The following is a 23,919-nucleotide window of genomic DNA, read 5'->3' on the forward strand; positions in this document are numbered from 1 at the left end:
ACACATCTCTCTGACAAGCCAAAAATCCAGACAACGTTCTTGTTTTGAGAGAACATTTCCCCCATGGGCTCAGCAGTGTAGGACTAGATCAGACAGATGCTAATGCTAGCACGCTAACTTCTTCTCCTGAGACTGAACAGAGAAAACAGGCCTTTCTCCCTTTGCAGCCACCGAGCACACGTGTGCCAGGCTTCATCACGGCCTACATGGCTGTTTTACATTGCATTGTGTTAATTGGCTACTCCCAGCAGCTGGAAGTAATGTTGATACACCAAGGAAAAGCCGCCATGCTAGCTTCCTGGAGCGCTTAAGTGTGCCACGGCATCTTGCACGCATCCCTCTAGCTGGAAGTGAACTCTTTGATGTGATAGCTTCTGAGAAACGTCATCATTTATTGATGCTTCCATTAAAGTAGCATAGCCGTCTGTGTAGAGTTGGGGGAGGAGAGGGGGCCCATGAGGCACACTGGTGGGAGAACAGAAACTAGCTAGCTAGCTACCCAGAGATCTCAATATCTCAATATGCCCAGTTCACCATGCCAACTCTCTCTCTCTCTCTCTCTCTCTCTCTCTCTCTCTCTCTCTCTCTCTCTCTCTCTCTCTCTCTCTCTCTCTCTCTCTCTCTCTCTCTCTCTCTCTCTCCCTCTGTACGTTCAATGATTTGAAATAGCCAAATGTTTACTATAAAAACTATAAAAATATTTCACTTCATCAGCAGAAATAGTCTACAATCATTAAGTCTGCTACGCTATTCTCCCTCTCTCTGGTGTGTGTGTGTGTGTGTGTGTGTGTGTGTGTGTGTGTGTGTGTGTGTGTGTGTGTGTGTGTGTGTGTGTGTGTGTGTGTGTGTGTGTGTGTGTGTGTGTCTGTGTGGATTAGGCTAATTAGCTTTAACAATCCTTATTCCTGAGCTTATTTTATTAAAAAGGAAGTAATTGATTGTTTTTCAGCATTTAACTACAGGTATAGGCACATTGTATGTAATGACAATGTCATAATAACTGGTGGGTGTTATATTATTTAAAGATAATAAAGTAGCTATAATGAGTCAATAGATACAAAAGTAGTAATGGCATGTAGGTTTCTCACCCTACTCATGTACAGTAGGCATCCACACTACACAGCATTTACAGACATGAATAAACGTCATGGCTCATCCTCTACTCTGGGTATTCAGTATGACAGTATGTGGTGTCAGAGAGGCAACTACCCATGTGATATAAGTATAGTAGTATTGCACTTGAAAAACACATCAATAATTCTGAAATTGTTGTTGTTTTATCTGGTAAATGAATAATTTAGACTAATATATAAAATAATCGTTAGTTGCAGCCCTAATCCATACATATACAGTTTCTTACAGTAAGAAACAAGTAAGAAAACATTCACAGCAAAATCAGACTCTCTAAAGCTGTGTTAAAATCCAAAACAAATCCAAGCCCTGAAGAATGAGAGCCGTTGTATGGAAATGGTGTTGAAATGCTGGTAACACTTATTGGTATTGAAATGATATGGAACTCCAGGCTGGAACTCCACCGTCGCAGAAGTGCTCACGTTGTTCATGTTTCACAACATAAATATCTATCTCATGGGGAAAATAATCAAGATGATGATAATGAAAACGATTGGCGTATCTTATAAATGTGGTCTGTATGGACTATTAAGTACAAAAATAAAACAAGTTAATATCATTGTTGCAGATGAGTGACTAGTTGGTCAAATACAAGGTAAAATGTGTATTGTTACTCCTGGGAGATGGTTTAAACATAACTATAACACATAACACAGCTCTGATTGACTCCTGGGGTTACATTTTGCATCTTTAAAATGTGTTAAAAACTTGTCACATTCTGGTGTCCTTGTTTCAAGATCTCTGTCAGTCAATTGGAGAATGAGAAAATGTGTCCCGATCCTATTATAGTTGTGGATCAAGGCGACAAGGCTGTCCTTTTCTTTTTACATTTGGATCAAGGATGAAATGGGCTTTTAAAGCTTGATTCCAGTCAGGAATTCTGTGTAACTGACTATCAAACTCTCATTTTCAATGAAATTACTACATTTTGAGCATACATTTTAAAGGCTATCCTCGACTAAAGAAATTGTTAGTCAACTAATAGTCATAGGCTAAACGATTAGTTGATTTCATTGACAATTCTGCAAAGTTTGGGTTCGCCACTTATGCAGTAATCCAAAAGGGACTATGAGGGGGCAGCCCTAGTACATTTGGCCATTAACCATTTCAAACTTGACAACATAAACATTTAAAATTGGCCCAAGTTTATTTCTTGTTGCATTGTTTGATAATATCAATAGCTGTTTTGTTTTTGGGTGAAAATGTATCATTTAGATGCATCATTTAGGACAATCAATGGATGAATCAATTGCTTAAATAATGGTTAGTAGCAGCTCTAATGTTGACTTTCTGAATGGGGTGCACCGATATCAATTCTGAGTAGCAATGCTGCACAGATATTTACAATATTTAGGATTCTAGTATTCACTGGGTCAAAATGATGTCATCAATCATAGGGCAGTATTTTTGAAAACTGAAAACAAGCATCCCCCATGTTTTCATGGTTTAAAAGAATATAGCTGGAAGATTGATGCAATGAATCATGAAACTTTGGAGACAGGAGTTGTGTTGCTATGTTCACATTCCATTCTGACACATACTGGTGTGTTTGCCTAATTTAGATGTATATATCGTTTGTGATGATGCCTTTCATATCAGCCAGTACAGAGTGCCGATCCAATCCATTATGTTTACTGAACAACATAGACAAACTGAGATTAGCTGGGGGTCATTGGACAAAAACTATTGAGAAGTTATTGAATTTCACCACAAGTGAGATGCAACATGCTGCTATGTGCATGCTGTATGTGCCGAAAATCACATTATTTAGCTTTTCATTCCTGACCTTTTACACATGATTCTTTTAGTAGCCTATTGTGTAAATTCCCTGATATCGGTACCCTGTTTTAGCCTGGTATTTATTTAGCCCGATATCAGACACCAGTATCCGTACCAGTTCATCCAGTGCACAGGTACAATTGTCGTCTGGTAATCAGAAGGTTCCCGGTTTAATTCCGGCTCCTCCCGGCAGCATGTCGAAGTGTCCTTGAGCAAGACACTTAACCCCTAACTGCTCCTGATAAAGCGTGTTGGCTCCTTGCACGGTTGCCTCCGCCGTCGGTGTGTGAATGTGTGAGTGAATGCGAGGCACACATTGTAAAGTGCTTTGGTTAATGCAGTCCATTCACGTGATAGCGATAATGTTTTAATGCTGTACTGTAAATGCACTACTTCCTACTTCCTCTCACGCAGGCTCTTCCAGGGAAGTGAAGGCTCCGGTGAAGGTGTCCCAGCAGATGGTCCAGAAGCTGAGGGGAAAGAGTGAGTTCACCGTGCTGGTGACCCTGAAACAGGAACACCTCAACTCCGGGGTCATCCTCTCCATCCACCACTCTGAACACAGGTACGTGGTAGGCCTGTCCCAGACTAAGGATTTGTATAGTCGACTTTGATTGGCCGAAATTTTACTGACTGGTAGTCGACTATAATTAATATAATATAATTTAATAATTTAAAAAAAGGATTGGGGGGGGGGGGGGGGGGGGGGGGTGTATCATTCCCTTTGGGCAGTGGGGGGTGCTTAATGTCTGAAGGAGTCGACTGAAGGCTTATTGTCCTCTGCAAAAGCATGCAATTGGTCCACTGATGGATACATCTTGATATTTGTCTAGTGTGTGAAATCCTCTTTCAGTGCCTCTGTGCCCGTTTTCTTAGGCAGTTAGCCTCGCTGGTATGTGCGCCATTAGCGTTAGCCACGCTTCTAGGCCTCTTTGCGTTTGGAAAGAATGATAACTATTATTATTTTTTTTACTCTTTCAGCGCCAGAGGCCTAGCCCATCTTAGTTCCTACTTAGTTCAAGAGATAGGGCTGTGTGGGGGTGTTTGCAGGGCTATATCTATATTCTATATTATAGCTATGGATACAATACTATGGCTCATTTGACATCAACTATCCATCATTCAATATGTGGAAAAGAATAAATTATTTCATGTATACGTTCCCGTGTTATACCGTGGTGAATATAAGTATAGTTTCAGAGTGATCCTGGCTAATTCCATCTTCTTCTTCTTCTTTCGTGTAATGTCAGAGGTCCAACTCTGTATCTTGTAGCCGTGCCCTTAACTCTGGTCCCACGTCAAAGAGGCTGGCTTCCGAGGGTGGTTTGTATAGGGGGCAGATGGTCAGGATATGCTCAACAGTCTGCTCAGGGTCTCCACACTCACATGCAGCACTGTCTACCAGGCCCCACTTCTTTAATGCTGCTTTAAAGCGACCGACCCCAGTTCTTAAACGGTTCAGCAGAGTCCATTGCCGGCGTGGAAGATCGTCTCCTGTGGCGCCATCTCCTGGATTCCAGATGTAGTGGGTGATGCGGGTTGGCTCAGCGCTCTCCCACTCTCTCTTCCAGGCTGCCGCCAGCCATCCATTTCTGGATAGGTCCTCAGTGGTGGAAGGGAGCATCTCTTGTGCCGCCTTGTTGTAGCTGTGGCGGGACTTGAGTCTGCTCATAGGTGCTGCTGTTGTTGTGGTGTTGTGTAGGATGTGCCAGTCATGCATCACTGCTTTCCTTGCTAGGGCGAGAGTGGCAGCCTCTCGTCGTAGGCCAGCTGGTGCGATTCCTGCAAGGACTGGCAGCAGGAAGACGGGTGTAGCCTTCAGGCATCCAGTGATGATCTGGAGAGCGTTGTTAGTAGCCGCATCAACCTTTTTCACATGTGGGTACTCCGCTGCCGAGAAGACCAGGGCTTGGGTGGATATCCGAAGGGTCTTGGCAGTGTCTCCCAGGTTGTACCCGTGAGGCGTCGGATCACTGCAACCCTTGATGTTGTCTTTGCCCTGACATCTTCGAGGTGTTGTTTGAAGGACAGTGTCCGATCCAGACGCACGCCAAGGTATTTAGGGGCTTGCTGGGACTCCAGACGCTTGTGGTCAGCATATACCTCCAGTTCCCTCTTGGCGTCTCTGTTGCAGAGATGGTATGCTGCTGTAACGGTTTTGCCGGTGCTGAGCTGTAGGCGCCACTTTTGTAGATAGGCTACTACTAGGATGTCCATGTCTTGGTTGAGACCATCCTCCAGTGCCTTCCATGTGGGTCTTCTCAGCATGATGGCAAGATCGTCCGTGTAGCCGTACTTTCTGGATGCTGTGACCGGGAGATCATAGATGGAAATATTAAACAGCATCGGAGAAAGGACCGACCCTTGTGGGACACCGTTCCTCAGTCTTCTGAGTCTGCTGCGCTGGCTCTAATTCCATAAAACGGCGTTATGGAGGAATACGTGAATTTTACTAAAAGCATTGGCGTTGCTCGCCTGGACACGCTACTATTTCCAAATCAAATGTATATAATAGGTATTATGTTTCATCATGAATGCATAAAAGGGGGGGAGGGGGGTAATTTTTTGATGCTTTGATCGTCACCAACGGCATACGTTCTGGAGTACGTTACACATGGTCGCAACGATCAATGTGAAATCATGGTTGGATCAAAGCAGGATTGATGTCATATAGTCCTTACCTTCACTAGGAGGTATCACAAAAAGAATATTCCAATTGTCTGATTGCGATTTCCAGTATTGGTGTCCATCGTGTCGCCAACATAATCCACCACAACACATGCATCGGGGGCATTGGACGCGTTTCAATGCCATCGAGTGAACCGCTAGACTCGCCTGACCAAGAAAACTGCGCCCGGAGTGAATTAAACCTAACACCGGGTGTGAAGAAAAGGTTTTGAAGGGTGGGCGATCCTATCAGAATGCGGCCGGTATTGCACTCTAGCAATCTCAGAGTGGTTCCCTATGGTAACCCTGAGGTCCATGTAAGAGAAATGAATAAAAACATAGAATAAAATAAATAACGATGAAAACCAGACTATACTCAGGTTTTCAGGGGGTCTTGGCGCTCAACGCATGGCGAGATAACCCGACTATCCTCGGGTCTGGCGCTGATTGAGTTAAAGATTAGAATAATTTTTTTAATAATTTTGTTTTCATTTGACTAAGAGGTTGGCAGTCGACTACGGCTCCTTTCGATCGATTAGTCGACTATTCGACTAGTTGAGGTCAGCCCTAGTACGTTGCAATGCTGCACACCGGGGGCCCAGGGCTTGTGCAACTCACAATGCCACTCACACAATACACAGTGTGAAGCTCATTCTGCAATGCACTGATAGACACAATGAGTGTAGCCTATCTGGTAAACGTTTGGATGCTTTAGCTATCAGTCGATGACTGAGTAAACAAGCAAATCACCCTGTATGCCACCGTATTATTCACAGTCCATCAGTGATCTGAACACTGGGCCTGTAATCGTGGGGAGAAAAGTGATGAGGCAACTGTTCGCAGTTAGCATGCTAATGCTTTCCATTAGCTTGTGCTAGTGGAACTGTCTGAAGATGTGTTGATTGAACTGTGGGGTCTAAGCCATTTCCCCCCCTATGTTTGGTTCGACCTGGTGTAATGGTGTAATAACCTCAGCACTGTACTGCACAATCATGTTATATACATCTTTGTTTTCAGGACAGACTGGGCTATCACATGAATGTATAAATAGTTAAATGACCATAAAGACAAAATAAATAAAATAAACTGAAATTCTATTCCATAAAATAATAGTGCACAATACCTTTGCATTTGGAAATCTGTTCTTCTAGGCCTTGGTAGTCAGGGGGAAGAATTATTGTAAATAAGACACTTCATGAATTATTAAAAATGTTTTTGTCCAAAAAGTTAGTTAGTTAGCTAACTGCCAAGAGGGCCATAATCAGTGGCCATTGAGGTCATGGTCACGCTCAGTGGCCCTCAAGGTCAAGGTCAAGCTGCCTGTCTTCTTGGGTTGATAGAAGGAGGGATCCCAGAATGTTCGTACCTTTATTGTCATGCTTTTTGTATCTGGCAATACAATTCTATATATATTAAATATATACATATACATACGTTTGAGTGTTGTGTTCACTTAGTAGCAGTTTATTGTGGTATATAATATCACATTTACACACCAAATTATTTAGATTAATGTCCCAACTGCAAATACACGGGCTGTCCAAAAAACACAGACCTATATGGTTCTTCAGTGCATAGTGTCTTTATACCTGTATCACTGTACCTATTAATACTACAACTTTGTACATACATCTGATTAGCACCATTACTCAGTAGTACGTATATATTTTATACCCAGTTTAATCACCTGTACAATGTATTTTACTATTGTACTTTACTGTTACATTTGCACTCTGGTTGGATGCCAAACCTCTTTTCGTTGTACTGTACTTGTGCTGTATAATGACAATACATTTGAATCTAATCGAATCAAATCTAATCTAATTTAATCTAATTATGCACATTATATACATCATCCAAACGCACAAAGGATAATTTACACATTATATATTGTCCTCAAGTTATTCTACTCATTATTTGGGTTCTAACCAATTATGAGACTAAAGCCAATGAGGTGAGGTGAATGAGGTTATCCATGTTCATATTGATCAGCTCAATTGCGCAAGACAAACAATGTTAGCAAGTTAGCAAGTAACATGGCCTCTGATTCATCAACAGACTCAATCAATGCATAATGGGATACATCTTGCCCTCAGTATAGGCTTCAGCTGCCATAACAACAACAGCAGCTGCTTTCAACATGGATACAGTATATGGATAAATAATCACAATCAAGACATTCACAGTTGGATTTATTAGTTTTATAATGTCTCCTAAAGGACACTGGGTCTCATTCCCCAAAATGTTCCAAAGAGTTCTCTTGGAAGACTTATCTTGGAACCGACTGAGACAGAATCAATGACAAGTTCACTCTGAGTCCCCAACGTGCTGGTAATATGTCTTAAGTGGCTCAAACGGTCGCACCTGTGATATGATCTGATATCTGCGTTGGAGAATGGCATATGTCTCAAACGCGAAAGCGCGTCCCCGTTCAGGTGATTTGCATATAAAACAACGCCTCCAGAGCTCCTTATAAGGCAACTAGTGACGCAGCTGTGTGAAAATGGAATGGCGGAAGTGCTTTGCGAGTCTTGCGACCCATCAAAATTTGATTCGATTAATGTATTGGCATTATAGTACAGCTCGTGGACGTGGTACACCTGCCGCAGCGCGCGCACACACACACACACACACACACGCGCGCGCGCAGTACTGTATATGAATGAATTAATGAAATATTATAGCCTACGGCGTAATGAATGGACGTAGTATGGCTTGTTATTCCATTAATGACTTGTTTCATTAGGATTTGGTAGATGCTGTATGTGTGCTCTGCCCTACGTACAGTATAGGTACAGTCTGTATACATGCGGACTGTGCTTGTACTGTGCGTGGGGCAGATAGAGCCATATGAAATCCGCGATCACGGAATCGCGGACGGAATCGCGGAATTGAGCAATACAAATGGAATCAACTGTATAAATTTTTTATTTTTATTTTTTTAATGTTGTGGGACTTGTACAGCACTTTGTTCAACTTTGTCAGTGCTGTAAAGTTTAAACCTTTTTAAATCTTAGACAAACAAAACACTTTGCTTTCATGAAATATTGTAAGCCATCATTTGAGGCTTTATAAAAGCAGCACAATGAACACAAATCTGTCAGTGCCGAGTCCAACCTCATCTTAAATAACAAACAGCATTGATTGTTGTAGTTAACAAAGAGAGGCAGAGTTGATTTTGCAAAAAAATATATATATATCATTTATATTTTTATATTTTTTAATAATCAAATTTTATTTTCATATTCGAATCCCATGCCCATCGAACGAAGCTTCGAAGCTTCGAAGTATTTAAGACAGCCCTATTAAATGGACTGTTATATCTTATTAAATTGTGGACATTTATTCATTCCCACTTATTAGACACTATTTCTGATGGTAAAATGAGCGTACAAAGCAAAATACAGAATTCTGAAATATTAAAACGGAAAAAACGGAATTTGGGAAAAAATAAAATGGAATTTGGAAAAAAATAAAACGGATTTCATATGGCTCTAGGGGCAGAGCATGTGTATAGTGCTGGATCCTAATGAAACAGGTAACTGGAATATATTATGCCTATACTGTTCATTCATTAGACACGTAGGCGCACACAAGACTTGTTATGGAATATTAATGCAGTCTATTTCCACCGTTCCATTTATTTATCCACTGTCATTTCAGTGTTGGTGTATAGGCTATATAGTGTATTTCAATATAAGTTTCATTGATTAATGATATATTCGAAGGAATGCAGGTGTATAGCTATATCAAACAAAGGTCTGTCCCATTGTATACCATTAAAACAGATATGTAACAAATAAGAAATACAAATTCCACAGAAGGCATTAAATAATTATTATTTTCAATCATTTCACAATAATTGCATAATTGTGTTTGAATATCTGAGTAATTAAAGTAATTATACATTTGTCCAAAATAGCTGGTTCAGATATGGTTAATCCAGCTGCCCTGTGATCAGATGAATCCATATTATTTATTTTTCCGACATCAAATGCGTAATTTGTCATCGTACAAATATTGTCATATTTATTTTAATTATGATTAAAGGGGAACTATTTTACTATTTCTTTCACTATTTCGGCACTTTTACACAATCCCTGTGAGTCTATGGAACACCTCTGTAATTTTTATTATTCATTGTTTTGTATTTCTAATCAAGTCCTCAAAAACAGCATTTTTCTACCTCAAGATCTTATAGCCGTTTTGAGCCTGGGCTCCAACCACGGTGGGAACTGTGTGGAGTGTGTGTGAGTCTCATGCAGCTGAGTCTCTCTGACATCACAGATCAGCACATTTTCAGATGACTCAGTTCAGTGAGGGTGAATATTGTGAGAGGAGAATTGGAAGAATGCGCCAATATGAGAATTAGAGACATAGATCATATTAATATAAGTCCATATAGCTAGGAAACAATGCTAAACACTGAAAAAGGCCATTTATAAGATAGTTCCCCTTTAAGTAATTAATTCCAAGGAGGCCTGTAGTGTTGACATGAAGGAATCACTATGAGAACACAGTCTGTCAAGTTAATAAACATTTTAATTAGTCAATCAATCATAAGTGTGCTCCTCAGCACTCTTAAATCTGCTCTCAGCCACGCTCAAATCTGATAGCAGGAAAATTTGGGGAATCGTGCTACCAGCCCTAATATGTCTTAAATGGGCAGAAATCTGCCTAAGAGGACATTTTTGGTCGTAAATCCGTTCGGGAATGAGACCCACTGCTTTTCCATGCTGGATTACAGCTAGCTACCAAAAGAAGTGAGCAGATATCATGCAGCGTTACGGATATATTCAAAAAATAGTAACTACAGTGCTTTGATGTCGTTTGATTCCAGAGGGTCATTCCCAAGAACAGTCCTCACAGTAACATTAATGACCTCCTTGCCCCAACACTGATTAGCTTTATACAGACGCTCACATAAAGTGATCCTACACTGTTTCACAGAGCTCCTACACTGTTGCATAGAGCTCCTACACTGTTGCATAGAGCTCCTACACTGTTGCATAGAGCTCCTACACTGTTGCATAGAGCTCCTACACTGTTGCATAGAGCTCCTACACTGTTGCATAGAGCTCCTACACTGTTGCATAGAGCTCCTACACTGTTGCATAGAGCTCCTACACTGTTGCATAGAGCTCCTACACTGTTTCACAGAGCTCCTACACTGTTGCATAGAGCTCCTACACTGTTTCATAGAGCTCCTACACTGTTTCACAGAGCTCCTACACTGTTGCATAGAGCTCCTACACTGTTTCATATAACTCCTACACTGTTTCATAGAGCTCCTACACTGTTTCATATAACTCCTACACTGTTTCATATAACTCCTACACTGTTTCATAGAGCTCCTACACTGTTTCATAGAGCTACACTGTTTCATATAACTCCTACACTGTTTCATATAACTCCTACACTGTTTCATATAACTCCTACACTGTTTCATATAACTTCTACACTGTTTCATAGAGCTCCTACACTGTTTCATATAACTTCTACACTGTTTCATAGAGCTCCTACACTGTTTCATTTTTTTTGTATTTTATTTTTGTATTGTTTTTTAAACAAACATATAAACAAACATGACAACACACGATAAGATATACAAGCATTATGCACATCCAATGAAATCACCATATAGTTAAATGTCTTATACAGGATATACCCCCAATACCTGTTATCTAATACCCTACACACATATGCTCTAGCTCGTACCCCCCCCCCCCCCGGACCCCCCATTGGATAATCCATCCATTATCCCTCGCTCCTAACCAGACATTACCATTATATGCTAGCTTTTATTTTCTCCACCACTTCTAACCACATTGTCATTTTGGATTCATTGAGACCCAAAATTCTTGCTGTAGATATTTCTTGATAGATCACATCGAGATATGTAATAATCCAGACCTTTCGGCAATTTTTTTCCGGTTGGAACCATCGTGATGCTATCAGCTTTTTAGCCACTGTGATACCAGATAAAACCAATCTCTTTAGCTGTGGATGTACTGCACACTCAAAAACATCATTCAGCAGTAATACAGAGGGGTGTACAGGTATATTCAGAGTTAAGAGATTTGATAATTGCTTGGTCACCTCTTTCCAGAATATCTTAACTGGTGGGCAGTCCCAGTACATGTGCATAAATGTCCCCTCGTCCCCATTTGTACATAAGGAGCATTTGGAGTCTTGTTTAAGACCCATTTTTTTCAGTCTTATAGGAGTCAAGTATGTCCTGTGAATATAGTTAAGATTTATTTGTTGATGGTCCGGGTTCCTTGATGTAAATCGAACATTTGCCCAGGCTTCTTGCCAATCAAAATCACTTTCCAGGTCTGGTATATCCCTCCTCCAGACGGAGTCTAGGTGGAGGGTTTCATACGAGGACGTTTGTAATTGATGATAAAAATCTGAAACAAAACCTCTCGATGTCTCTCTTTCATAGAAGAATTTGTGGTATCTGTGGTGTTCAATTGGTATCTTTAATGGAACACCGTGATACTTCAAACATAACAATAACTGTGTGTAAAAAAAATTTGTGGACTCGGTGAGATAATTTTTTTTGCGTATTTCTTCATAACTACAAAAACCCTGTTTGTTAAAAACATCACCTAATGCAGTGCTTCTCAAACTTTTTCTGTCAGGCCCCCCTTATTTTGGGCCCCCCCCCCCCCCCTCGCCCCAACAAAATAGTCATGAAATGGGCCATGTTTAAATTTATTGAAATAACACCAATATCGTGACCTTTCAAATTGGCCCTATATTTTGTTTTCAGAGCTGTCATGGATGAAAAGCCAGCTTCACACAGATACTGTATGTGGTGCTGAATGGTATCAACACCTTAACTGCTGCATCATGAGATACTTGGTGGGCCATGAGATGAGATACTTGGTACTCAGCACCACACTCTGAAACTAGCTCTCTAGGTGGTATCAGATGAGATTTCAAAGAGTTCTTCCAAGAGTTTGGATGGAGATGTGTCAGGAAGCTTTGTCTCAATGTAGTCTGTAAAAGTTTTTTTTATCCAGAGTAACTTGGTGATCCTTTTCTGTGTTTTATTAAATAATGATTTTCAGATTTTGAGAAATGGTATTTTCATGGAGAACAGTGCAGCTGCAACAGATAGCACTTTAGTGATAATTTTCTGTCATCCAATTTTTTTTATTTTTTTTTTTAAATGTCAAGGCCCCCCCTGTCATGCCTCTGCGCCCCCCCTGGGGGGCGCGCCCCCCACTTTGAGAAACACTGACCTAATGATTGTATGCCTTGCTTTTCCCATATAGGGAATCTTATAGGTCGTTTTCCAATCAAGAGTGCATTGTTATTGAATAAGGGAGTATGATTATGCCATTTATGTGGGTTCGAATATTTTTTTTGTGTTTCACGCCATATCCGGATCGCATGAGTAATTATGGGGCCAAATTTCCGTTCGCATTGCTTAATTGATAATTTAGTGTATGCTATGTCCTTCAGTCTATGTGGGGCTACTATATTTTCTTCAAATCTTTTCCAGGATACTAATGCTTGGGGATCAAACCATGTTGTCAATGGTCTTAAAGTGTACGCCTTAAAATAGTGGAAAAAATCTGGAAATGCCATACCACCGTCTGCTTTGTTTCTCTGTGCGGTGGATCTTTTTATACGTGGTGGTTTGTTATTCCAAATAAATTTGTATGTGGAGGAGTGTAATTTTTTCCAGTAACCCTCTGGAGGGGGTAACGGTAGCATTGAGCTGAAGAAGTTGATTCTAGGTAGTACGTCCATCTTAACAATTGATATCCGTGCCTGTACTGAGTTTTTAAGTTTTGACCACCTATCAAGGTCGTCTTTGATTTTGTTTTGGATTTTTATGTAATTGTGCTTCACCGTTTGTCTTATGGTGGGGAATATTTCCACTCCCAAACATCTAAAGTGTTTTACCATAGGTATCTCTTTTGGGAGGGTTATATATTTTTTTGCAGGTGTGTTAAGTGGAAGGAAAGCCGACTTCGGCCAATTTATCTTAAATCCCGATAAATCTCCAAAGTCCTCAATCAACTCGAGCAGATGAGGCAATGTGGTGTTGGGGTTTTGCATGAACAGTATTACGTCGTCCGCATATAAACTAATTTTATGTTGTGTGCCCTTGATTACGATTGGTTCTATGGATTGGGATTGTCTTATATATTGTGCTAAAGGCTCTAATGATAGATCGAATAGTCCGGGACTAAGAGGGCAACCCTGTCTAGCTGAGCGTGATACCGGAAAGATTCCGGAGGTGATTATACCTGTTGTAATCATGGCCGATGGGTCTTTGTATACTACTTTAATCATATCAATGAAACCTTTACCTAACCCCATCCTTTCTAATACTGCCCATAGATACGACCATTCCAGCCTGTCAAAAGCTTTCATTGCATCCAGGGACAGCATCGCCTTAGGTATGGTGTCGTCCTTGTCAGCATCTAGTACGTGCAGTATTCGTCTTATGTTATCATTGATCAAGCGGCCTCTTATGAAGCCAGTTTGGTCCGGATGAACTAAAGACGTCATATGCTTTTGTAATCTGATGGCTAATACCTTAGAGTACAGTTTGATATCGGTTCCGAGGAGGCTTAAGGGTCTATAACTACCGCACTCTGTGGGGTCTTTGTCTTTTTTAAGGAGGACTGTTATGAGTGCAATATTGTCGTTCTTATGGAAGTTCCCCTCCTTGACTGAGTATAAAATCATATTTAGTAATAAGGGTCCAATTATGTCCCAACAAGAGAGGTACATTTCTGGTGGGATACCGTCTCTTCCAGGAGCCTTACCACATTGCATTTCGGATATGGCCTTCTTGAGTTCCTCTAGTCACTAGTGTGATCGGTGTTTCTAACTGTTTAGCGTCATCCTCTGAAAGTTTATGGAGATTAATTTGATTAAGATATGTGTCCATTTTGTTTTGATTGAAGGTCGTTTCTGATTTATACAAGTTGGAGTATAATTCTTTGAATGTCGCGTTTATTTTTTCAGGGTCTGTAACAAGTACTTGTTGTGCTCTAATGGTAGTTATATCTGCAAATTTTGCATTAACTCTTAATCGCATAGCTAATAGGTGACTTGGTTTAGAACCTTGAGAGTACTGCTGTTGTCTTGTGCTACGTATTTGTATTTCCGATTGTTGTCTGTATATGGCATTAATCTCTTTTTTTAGTACCTTAACTTGATTTTCTAGTCGAGTTGAGTTGTTGTATTTTAAAGAATTAAATAACGTTGAGTAAAGCGTTTCCAGCTCAGCCAGTTTTGTGCATCGATTCTTACGCATTTTGGAGGAAAAGCTATCAGTGAAATCTTTGATCATTCCCTTTACCGACATCCATATTATTCTGGGGTCTTGCACCGAGTTTGCATTCTCCCGTAGGAATACTATAAGAGCTTCTTTGAGTTGTGTAATGAATTCCTTGTTATTAAGCAGCATCGAGTTAAATCGCCATCTTGGGGCTCGGGAAGATAGTATACCAAATGTTCCTTTTAGGAGTAAATAACAGTGATCTGATAATGCATTGGGTATCATTTCCACATCATATTTATCAAATAGTCTCGGGGATGCAAAAACATAATCTATTCTGGATAATGTGTTATGTCTCGCAGATCGACAAGAGTACTTCCGGGTCGTGGGGTTAAGTGATCACCATAAGTCATTTACACCTGTAATCTTCGACCAATCCTTTAATGCATTAGATGAATTTTTTTGTTCGTTGGAAAAGGAGGGGTAAGATTTGTCCATCCTTGGATTCCAAATGGCATTAAAATCCGCACCAATTATAAATGAGTAATCGGGAAGGTCTAACATTGCTTTGGTAAGTGTAGTGAAGAAACCAACTTCGTTCAAATTTGGGGCGTATACCGCTACCAACGCTATTTTCCTGTTCTTGTGTACAATCTTAGCTATAGTTATCCGACCATCTGCATCAGACCATACTCCCTTCAATTCAATATTCAACTTCCGTCTAACGACTATGGCTACTCCCAGAGTTCTTGTTCCAAAGGAAGAGTGACTAATGTTATGATATGTGTTGTCCGCTAACGTATCTATGTCTTTCTCTAAAATGTGCGTTTCGCTTAGCAGAGCCACGTCAACCTGTTCTTTTTTCATCAGTACACATCCTACACTGTTTCATAGAGCTACACTGTTTCATATAACTCCTACACTGTTTCATATAACTCCTACACTGTTTCATATAACTCCTACACTGTTTCATATAACTCCTACATTGTTTCATAGAGCTCCTACACTGTTTCATATAACTCCTACATTGTTTCATATAACTCCTACATTGTTTCATATAACTCCTACACTGTTTCATATAACTCCTACATTGTTTCATATAACTCCTACACTGTTTCATATAACTCCTACACTGTTTCATATAACTCCTACACTGTTTCATATAACTCCTACACTGTTTCATAGAGCTCCTACACTGTTTCATAGAGCTACACTGTTTCATATAACTCCTACATTGTTTCATATAACTCCTACACTGTTTCATATAACTCCTACACTGTTTCATAGAGCTCCTACACTGTTTCATATAACTCCTACACTGTTTCATAGAGCTCCTACACTGTTTCATATAACTCCTACACTGTTTCATATAACTCCTACACTGTTTCATATAACTCCTACACTGTTTCATAGAGCTCCTACACTGTTTCATAGAGCTCCTACACTGTTTCATAGAGCTCCTACACTGTTTCATATAACTCCTACACTGTTTTATATAACTCCTACACTGTTTCATATAACTCCTACACTGTTTCATAGAGCTCCGCAGTCCTGCCCAGTTTGGTGATGTACCGCTGGTCCCACTTTTCAGAAAGAAATATATAGGGGCGGCTATGGGCTGTACAAGTGATACAAAAATAAATAATAATAAAGAATCATTCAAAACATCCAATGTGGGGTTGATCACATTTAAAATGACTGTAATCTATAAAATTGGACTTTTGAATTGATGCCCAACAAATAACCAACAAGAACGTATAAAAAATAAAGTCATCATCCGGGTACAATTGGAACTGTGCTGCAATGTAACTTTGGCTCAAAGTCATTTTAAAAGATGCTCGGTTTTAAAAACATTCACGGATTCAGGTCCTTGGCCTGCTGTCAGCCTATGTGCGACATTCATCCAAATCGGCCGTGCAGTTTGTGAGATTAGCTGCGGATACGCACGCACGCACACACACACACACACACACACACACACACACACACACACACACACACACACACACACACACACACACACACACACACACACACACACACACACACACACACACACACACACACACACACACACACACACACACACACACACACACACACACACACACACACACACACACACACACACACACACACACACACACACACACACACACACACACACACACAAATACACAGACATACACACACACACACGGTATGCACATGAGATAATAAGTCTGTCTTTTAAGGCAGGGCTGATGACTGTGTATTGGCAGCTCTTTCACACACACACACACACACACACACACACACACACACACACACACACACACACACACACACACACACACACAAATACACAGACATACACACACACACACGGTATGCACATGAGATAATAAGTCTGTCTTTTAAGGCAGGGCTGATGACTGTGTATTGGCAGCTCTTTCCATTAGCGTAACTGGTGGGTGAATCTCACTGGAGTGGAGAGAAGGGCTCTTCTAGAATACCAATGCCCCCGATGTGATGCGTTGAGCCACCATGATCACGTCACGTGGCCTGCTGTTGTGCCTCGCTGATGTTGCACTTGACAGCCATACGGCACCACTAGGCTCGCCTATTGATGTGATTGAATTCAGAATGGCAGCGCAAATCTATGGAGATTGTGAATATATTTCTTGCAACCGAGTAATTCATTTATCCTTCATCACAGGGTAAGACGCACTTGGTTCAGCTTAGTCTCTAGAGCTCAACATGCTGCATGGAGCACTGAGATTAGAGACTTTGATAAATAAACTCTGGAAATACATAGTCTGCTTGTTAGGTCAACTCTTGAATTCAGATCAAATTAACCCTTTCAGGTGGAAGTATAAAATAATCTTTTCTCTGAATTCTTTCAAGGCATTCTACCAATCTATAGCATTCAGTGGCCATTAGCCATTGTGATATCATCATTAGAATGTTCAGTTCCCATCTCATACCGTAGCGCTGGCCCGAATGGCATTCTTTAGGATTCGGACATTCGTTAGTGTTTCCGAACGAAGCTCCGAACATTCGTTCTCACAAAAACATATGAGGAAAAAGAATCAGGAATACCGTAGGCAGCAAGCAGCAAACGTTCTGTCGTAATGTAATCACAATGGTTCCATGTATCAATAGTAATAATTAATGTTACATTACCTCCACTCTGTCTGCACTGCAGCAGCTCTCACCACTCAGACAGATTCATAGATTTGTTTTGGAACAGCCAGGATGTCTGGAGCGTTTGGGTCCATCTCGCACAAGCTGGCCACAACTTCAGCGTTTGTATCAATAGTCTATGAACACTACGCAAAGTAGGTGACATGTTGTTGGCACAATTTAGAAATACACAAACACAAGCCATTGTTTTTATCTGATAACGCTATGGTAGCTGTATTCCAACACAACAAACGTTTAGTGGTAACGTTACTCTCCTTGTTTGATTTCCTGGTTCACACACATCCCACAAATCCAGCTTCATCACAGGGCACATGCTTCACAGGATTTCAGAACGAGACTTCTGTTTGTTTTAGCTCGATTTCTGTTTCAGTGGCAAAAACAAGCACTTTTAGTGGACGTACGTTACTTGGTAACCGAATAAAAACAAGAGGCAATTATTATTCACATTCACATATGTCGGACTTCAACAGATTTTCTTCTGACGGAATAACAGAAACCCTGGTGTGAGTCAATGATCACACTGACCATAAACCAGTGAGTCTACATCCTGGTGTCTACTGCACTAGAGCACGCTGACTGGCCTAGCCACACACGCACGCACACACACACACACACACACACACACACACACACACACACACACACACACACACACACACACACACACACACACACACACACACACACACACACACACACACACACACACACACACACACACACACACACACACACACACACACACACACACACACACACACACACACACACACACACACACACACACACACACACACACACACACACACACACACACACACACACATAATGAACAAACGGGACAATCATTTAGCCAAATGATCTACACACAGTAATAATAATAATAATAATAATAATAATAATAATAATAATAATAATAATAATAATAATAATAATAATAATAATAAAAAAGGAACCTGTATCAACCAAACCCTGAATTGAGCTCCGAATGCCAATAATACATAATTAATTCTGAATCATTTGGATGTTTGGGGCCCTATATTATACACCTGGAGACCTCTGTGATATAAGATAATACTCTACGTTGCAGGGAACACAGACGCAGAGCTGTGTGGTTCCAGTTTGTGTGGATTATTTTTGATCAGGTCTGGTCTGGTCTGGTCTGGTCTGGTCTGATCTGGTCTGGTCTGGTCTGGTCTGGTCTGATCTGGTCTGGTCTGGTCTGGTCTGATCTGGTCTGGTCTGGTCTGGTCTGGTCTGGTCTGGTCTGATCTGGTCTGGTCTGATCTGGTCTGGTCTGGTCTGGTCTGGTCTGATCTGGTCTGATCTGGTCTGGTCTGATCTGGTCTGATCTGGTCTGGTCTGGTCTGGTCTGGTCTGGTCTGATCTGGTCTGGTCTGGTCTGATCTGGTCTGATCTGGTCTGGTCTGGTCTGGTCTGGTCTGATCTGGTCTGATCTGGTCTGGTCTGATCTGGTCTGGTCTGGTCTGATCTGGTCTGATCTGGTCTGATCTGGTCTGGTCTGGTCTGATCTGGTCTGATCTGGTCTGGTCTGATCTGGTCTGATCTGGTCTGGTCTGGTCTGGTCTGGTCTGGTCTGATCTGGTCTGGTCTGGTCTGGTCTGGTCTGATCTGGTCTGGTCTGGTCTGGTCTGGTCTGGTCTGGTCTGGTCTGGTCTGATCTGGTCTGATCTGGTCTGATCTGGTCTGGTCTGGTCTGATCTGGTCTAGTCTGGTCTGATCTGGTCTGGTCTGGTCTGATCTGGTCTGGTCTGATCTGGTCTGGTCTGGTCTGATCTGGTCTGGTCTGGTCTGATCTGGTCTGGTCTGGTCTGGTCTGATCTGGTCTGGTCTGGTCTGGTCTGGTCTGATCTGGTCTGGTCTGATCTGGTCTGGTCTGGTCTGATCTGGTCTGATCTGGTCTGGTCTGATCTGGTCTGATCTGGTCTGGTCTGGTCTGGTCTGATCAGGTCTAGTCTGGTCTGATCTGGTCTGGTCTGGTCTGATCTGGTCTGATCTGATCTGGTATGGTCTGATCTGATCTGGTCTGATCTGGTCTGGTCTGATCTGGTCTGGTCTGGTCTGGTCTGGTCTGGTCTGATCTGGTCTGGTCTGATTTGGTCTGATCTGGTCTGGTCTGATCTGGTCTGGTCTGGTCTGGTCTGATCTGGTCTGGTCTGGTCTGGTCTGATCTGGTCTGGTCTGATCTGGTCTGGTCTGATCTGGTCTGATCTGGTCTGGTCTGGTCTGGTCTGGTCTGGTCTGGTCTGGTCTGATCTGGTCTGATCTGGTCTGGTCTGGTCTGGTCTGGTCTGGTCTGACCTGGGCTTCTCCTACAGGTTCCTGGAGTTGGAGAGCAGTGGTCAGCGTAGTGAGGTGCGACTCCACTACCGTACCAGAGGCCAGCAGGCCCACACGGAGGTGTTCCCCTACAGCCTGGCTGATGACCAGTGGCACAAGGTCTCTGTGGCCGTCAGCGCCTCCCATGTCGTACTACACGTCGACTGCAACAGGTAGGCTCATCACCATGAGAAGAAAATATGACATTGAAAGCATTTCTTATTTAATTGAATGCTCCTTTTTATAGTGTTGTCCTGGGATAATATATATGATTCCCAGTTGTGTTATCACTGGCAGCAGGTTCTATTCTGTGTTGTTGAGCAGAATGTTCATGTGTTTGCTTGGAAGGATCTACGAGAGGGTCGTGGAGATGCCATACATGGACGTACCAGAGGATGCTGCCCTCTGGCTCGGGCAGAGGAACAGCGCCCACGGCTTCTTCAAGGTTGGCATCGCTTAAGAAAATAAAAAGTTATTTTTAGCAAATTAGCTTTGGTGCATGTACATCATGTGGGATAAGGCCAAGCGATCCTAGAATACTGGTGTAGAATAACGATGATGTAGAATACTATTCTCCTAGAATACTGATATAGAATACTGGTGTAAAATACTGGTGTAGAATAACGATGATGTAGAATACTATTCTCCTAGCATACTGGTGTAGAATACTGGTGTCAAATACTGGTGTAGAATACACATGGTGTCGAATACTATTCTCCTAGCATACTGGTGTAGAATACTGGTGTAGAATACTGGTGTAGAATACTGGTGTAGAATACACATGGTGTAGAATACTATTCTCCTAGAATACTGGTGTAGAATACACATGGTGTAGATTAGAATACTATTCTCCTAGAATACTGGTGTAGAATACACATGGTGTAGATTAGAATACTATTCTCCTAGAATACTGGTGTAGAATACAATACACATGGTGTAGATTAGAATAGTATTCTCCTAGAATACTGGTGTAGAATACACATGGTGTAGATTAGAATACTATTCTCCTAGAATACTGGTGTAGAATACACATGGTGTAGATTAGAATACTATTCTACTAGAATACTGGTGTAGAATACACATGGTGTAGATTAGAATACTATTCTACTAGAATACTGGTGTAGAATACACATGGTGTAGATTAGAATACTATTCTACTAGAATACTGGTGTAGAATACACATGGTGTAGATTAGAATACTATTCTACTAGAATACTGGTGTAGAATACACATGGTGTAGATTAGAATACTATTCTACTAGAATACTGGTGTAGAATACACATGGTGTAGATTAGAATACTATTCTACTAGAATACTGGTGTAGAATACACATGGTGTAGATTAGAATACTATTCTACTAGAATACTGGTGTAGAATACACATGGTGTAGATTAGAATACTATTCTACTAGAATACTGGTGTAGAATACACATGGTGTAGATTAGAATACTATTCTACTAGAATACTGGTGTAGAATACACATGGTGTAGATTAGAATACTATTCTACTAGAATACTGGTGTAGAATACTATTCTCAGCCCTGGTTTCTATTCACACTCTCCTTGATTAGGCCCACCACTTCATTTTATATATCACGGCTGGCGCATTTAATTGCATGTGTTTCTCACTGGCCATTGTAAAGTATGGATTGCTCAACCCTCCCTAGGACTTTTTTTTGTTAGTAACCTTCACAATGCTGATTTGGGAGAAAATCATTAAATGGCCTCTGGACTCTATTCATTAAATGTGGTCCATTGTTTGTCTGACATGGAGGCACAAGCTCCTCTCCCAGGCTGGTCTGCATTCTGTTGAGGCATCCGCCCACAACTATTTTAACCAGATATGGTGATGCCAAAGCTTTGTGTTTGATGGGGTCATATACAGTATATGAGGCTATTGCGTGTGTGTGTGTGTGTGTGTGTGTGTGTGTGTGTGTGTGTGTGTGTGTGTGTCGGCTGTTATAATTCCTCAACGTTAATTGGCAGATGAAAGAAGCCTCTGAGGTCACTCATTAATCTTGACGTGTAGCTGTATCTCCTTTTTCATCCCTTCTTCTACACACACATACACACACACACACACACATGCACGCACGCACTCGCGCGCACACACACACACACGCACGCACGCACGCATGCACGCACGCACACACACACACACACACACACACACACACACACACACACACACACACACACGTACATGTTTGCACATTGTCTTTGTGTGGATAGTGGGCGTCAGGTGAGGATGTGGAAACTGCATCCTTAGCAGTGTTGGAAGTGACTTTTTCCACAATGGATCCATCCAGCAGGTCAATAGACATATTGTGTGCCGCCTATACATACAGAAATTCATTAAATAATGTAATACATCTATTGTGTCCGACTAGCCTGCAGAATAACAAACTCATCTGCATTCGTGATTGATTTTTATGATCTCATTAACCCATTCATAATTATGTACGATCTCTCATGTGAGATAAAATTGTGAGGAATGAATATTCTAATGATGATGTAACCGTGGCTACTGGTTATTGAAACCTAGAATTACAAACATGTTCCAACAAACGTGCGAGTTTATTTAATAATTTTCATGCTAATACAGGGCATTTACTACACATTTCATAAAATGCTTTCAATATGTAGTGCTTTCCATAAATACTGTAGACAGTCATTACTGTAAGTCCCACTCTTGTTATTGACCATATTCACGTGTGGCCATTTTGCTCTCATGTCATGCTCAGGTTGGGTTCCTTTCAAACAGAGTGGAATGGAACCCTAGGAAACTATAAAAGAGTTATTACATCAGAACACCAGCCTTCTATGCTCTGCTTGGTGCCAGCCTTTGGTGCCAGTCTATTGAAGCCTATGGGAGATGCATGGAGAAGCAAAATATACAAGCTACAGTATATGAGGAAATATACATCAACCCAATCAATCAAACGTTAGCTAGTTAACAATGCAACAAATTGCTGATGATTCTGACATCGGAGGTAATAACCTGTCTAAATGGCAGGTCAAACGAGGAGATGGTTGATCCCATTCAACTCAATGACGACCAAACTGAAGGTTTCCACACTTGGCACCAATGTGCATTCACGTGCTACACAGTGACGTAATGACCCTTCCATCTTTTATAGTTTCCTTGATGGAACCCAACCTGAGCACGACACAAGAGAAAAATGGCTGCTGTGTGGTCAATTGCATCGCTCCTCTACTACACCAAGTGCTTGCTGTTCACAAGCTTCTTGTTGTAGAGGAATAGTTTTAAATACCAAAATGTTGTCTTTTCTCTTTTCAGCAGACAGACTAGTTTGCTAATACATAAATGGCTTGGCAGTTACATCTTTTTTAGTTTCAGTACCCTTATTCACATTTTCCTATCAACACACAAAAGAGAATAGGCCACAATCAATGCGGTATAGATGCATGCTGGGGGACCTGATGGCGACCAGTGTATGTAGTATCATGGTAGCATCCCTGGTTCCTGACCAGTTACCAAGATGCCATGTCATTTTCTCAGGATTTAAAATTGATGGCTGGCAAATTGAAGTGGCAAGACAA

At 41.3% G+C, this 23,919-nt stretch overlaps 1 protein-coding gene across 1 annotated transcript in view; it reads left to right on the plus strand.

The window, feature by feature from the left end:
- Positions 1-1,068: 1,068 nt before the first annotated feature.
- nell2a (neural EGFL like 2a) overlaps positions 1,069-23,919 on the plus strand; it is a gene marked incomplete at its 5' end in the record, with an annotated part of 149,703 nt that continues 126,852 nt past the window's right edge. The window contains 4 exon segments of the mRNA XM_084335273.1: positions 1,069-1,075; positions 3,325-3,475; positions 20,356-20,529; positions 20,705-20,801. Of these exon segments, the coding sequence (XP_084191399.1) occupies positions 1,069-1,075; positions 3,325-3,475; positions 20,356-20,529; positions 20,705-20,801 (429 nt within the window).

This window comes from Notolepis coatsorum (genome assembly GCF_963971535.1).
Source record: "Notolepis coatsorum genome assembly, chromosome: 18".
Lineage (NCBI taxonomy): Eukaryota > Metazoa > Chordata > Actinopteri > Aulopiformes > Paralepididae > Notolepis > Notolepis coatsorum.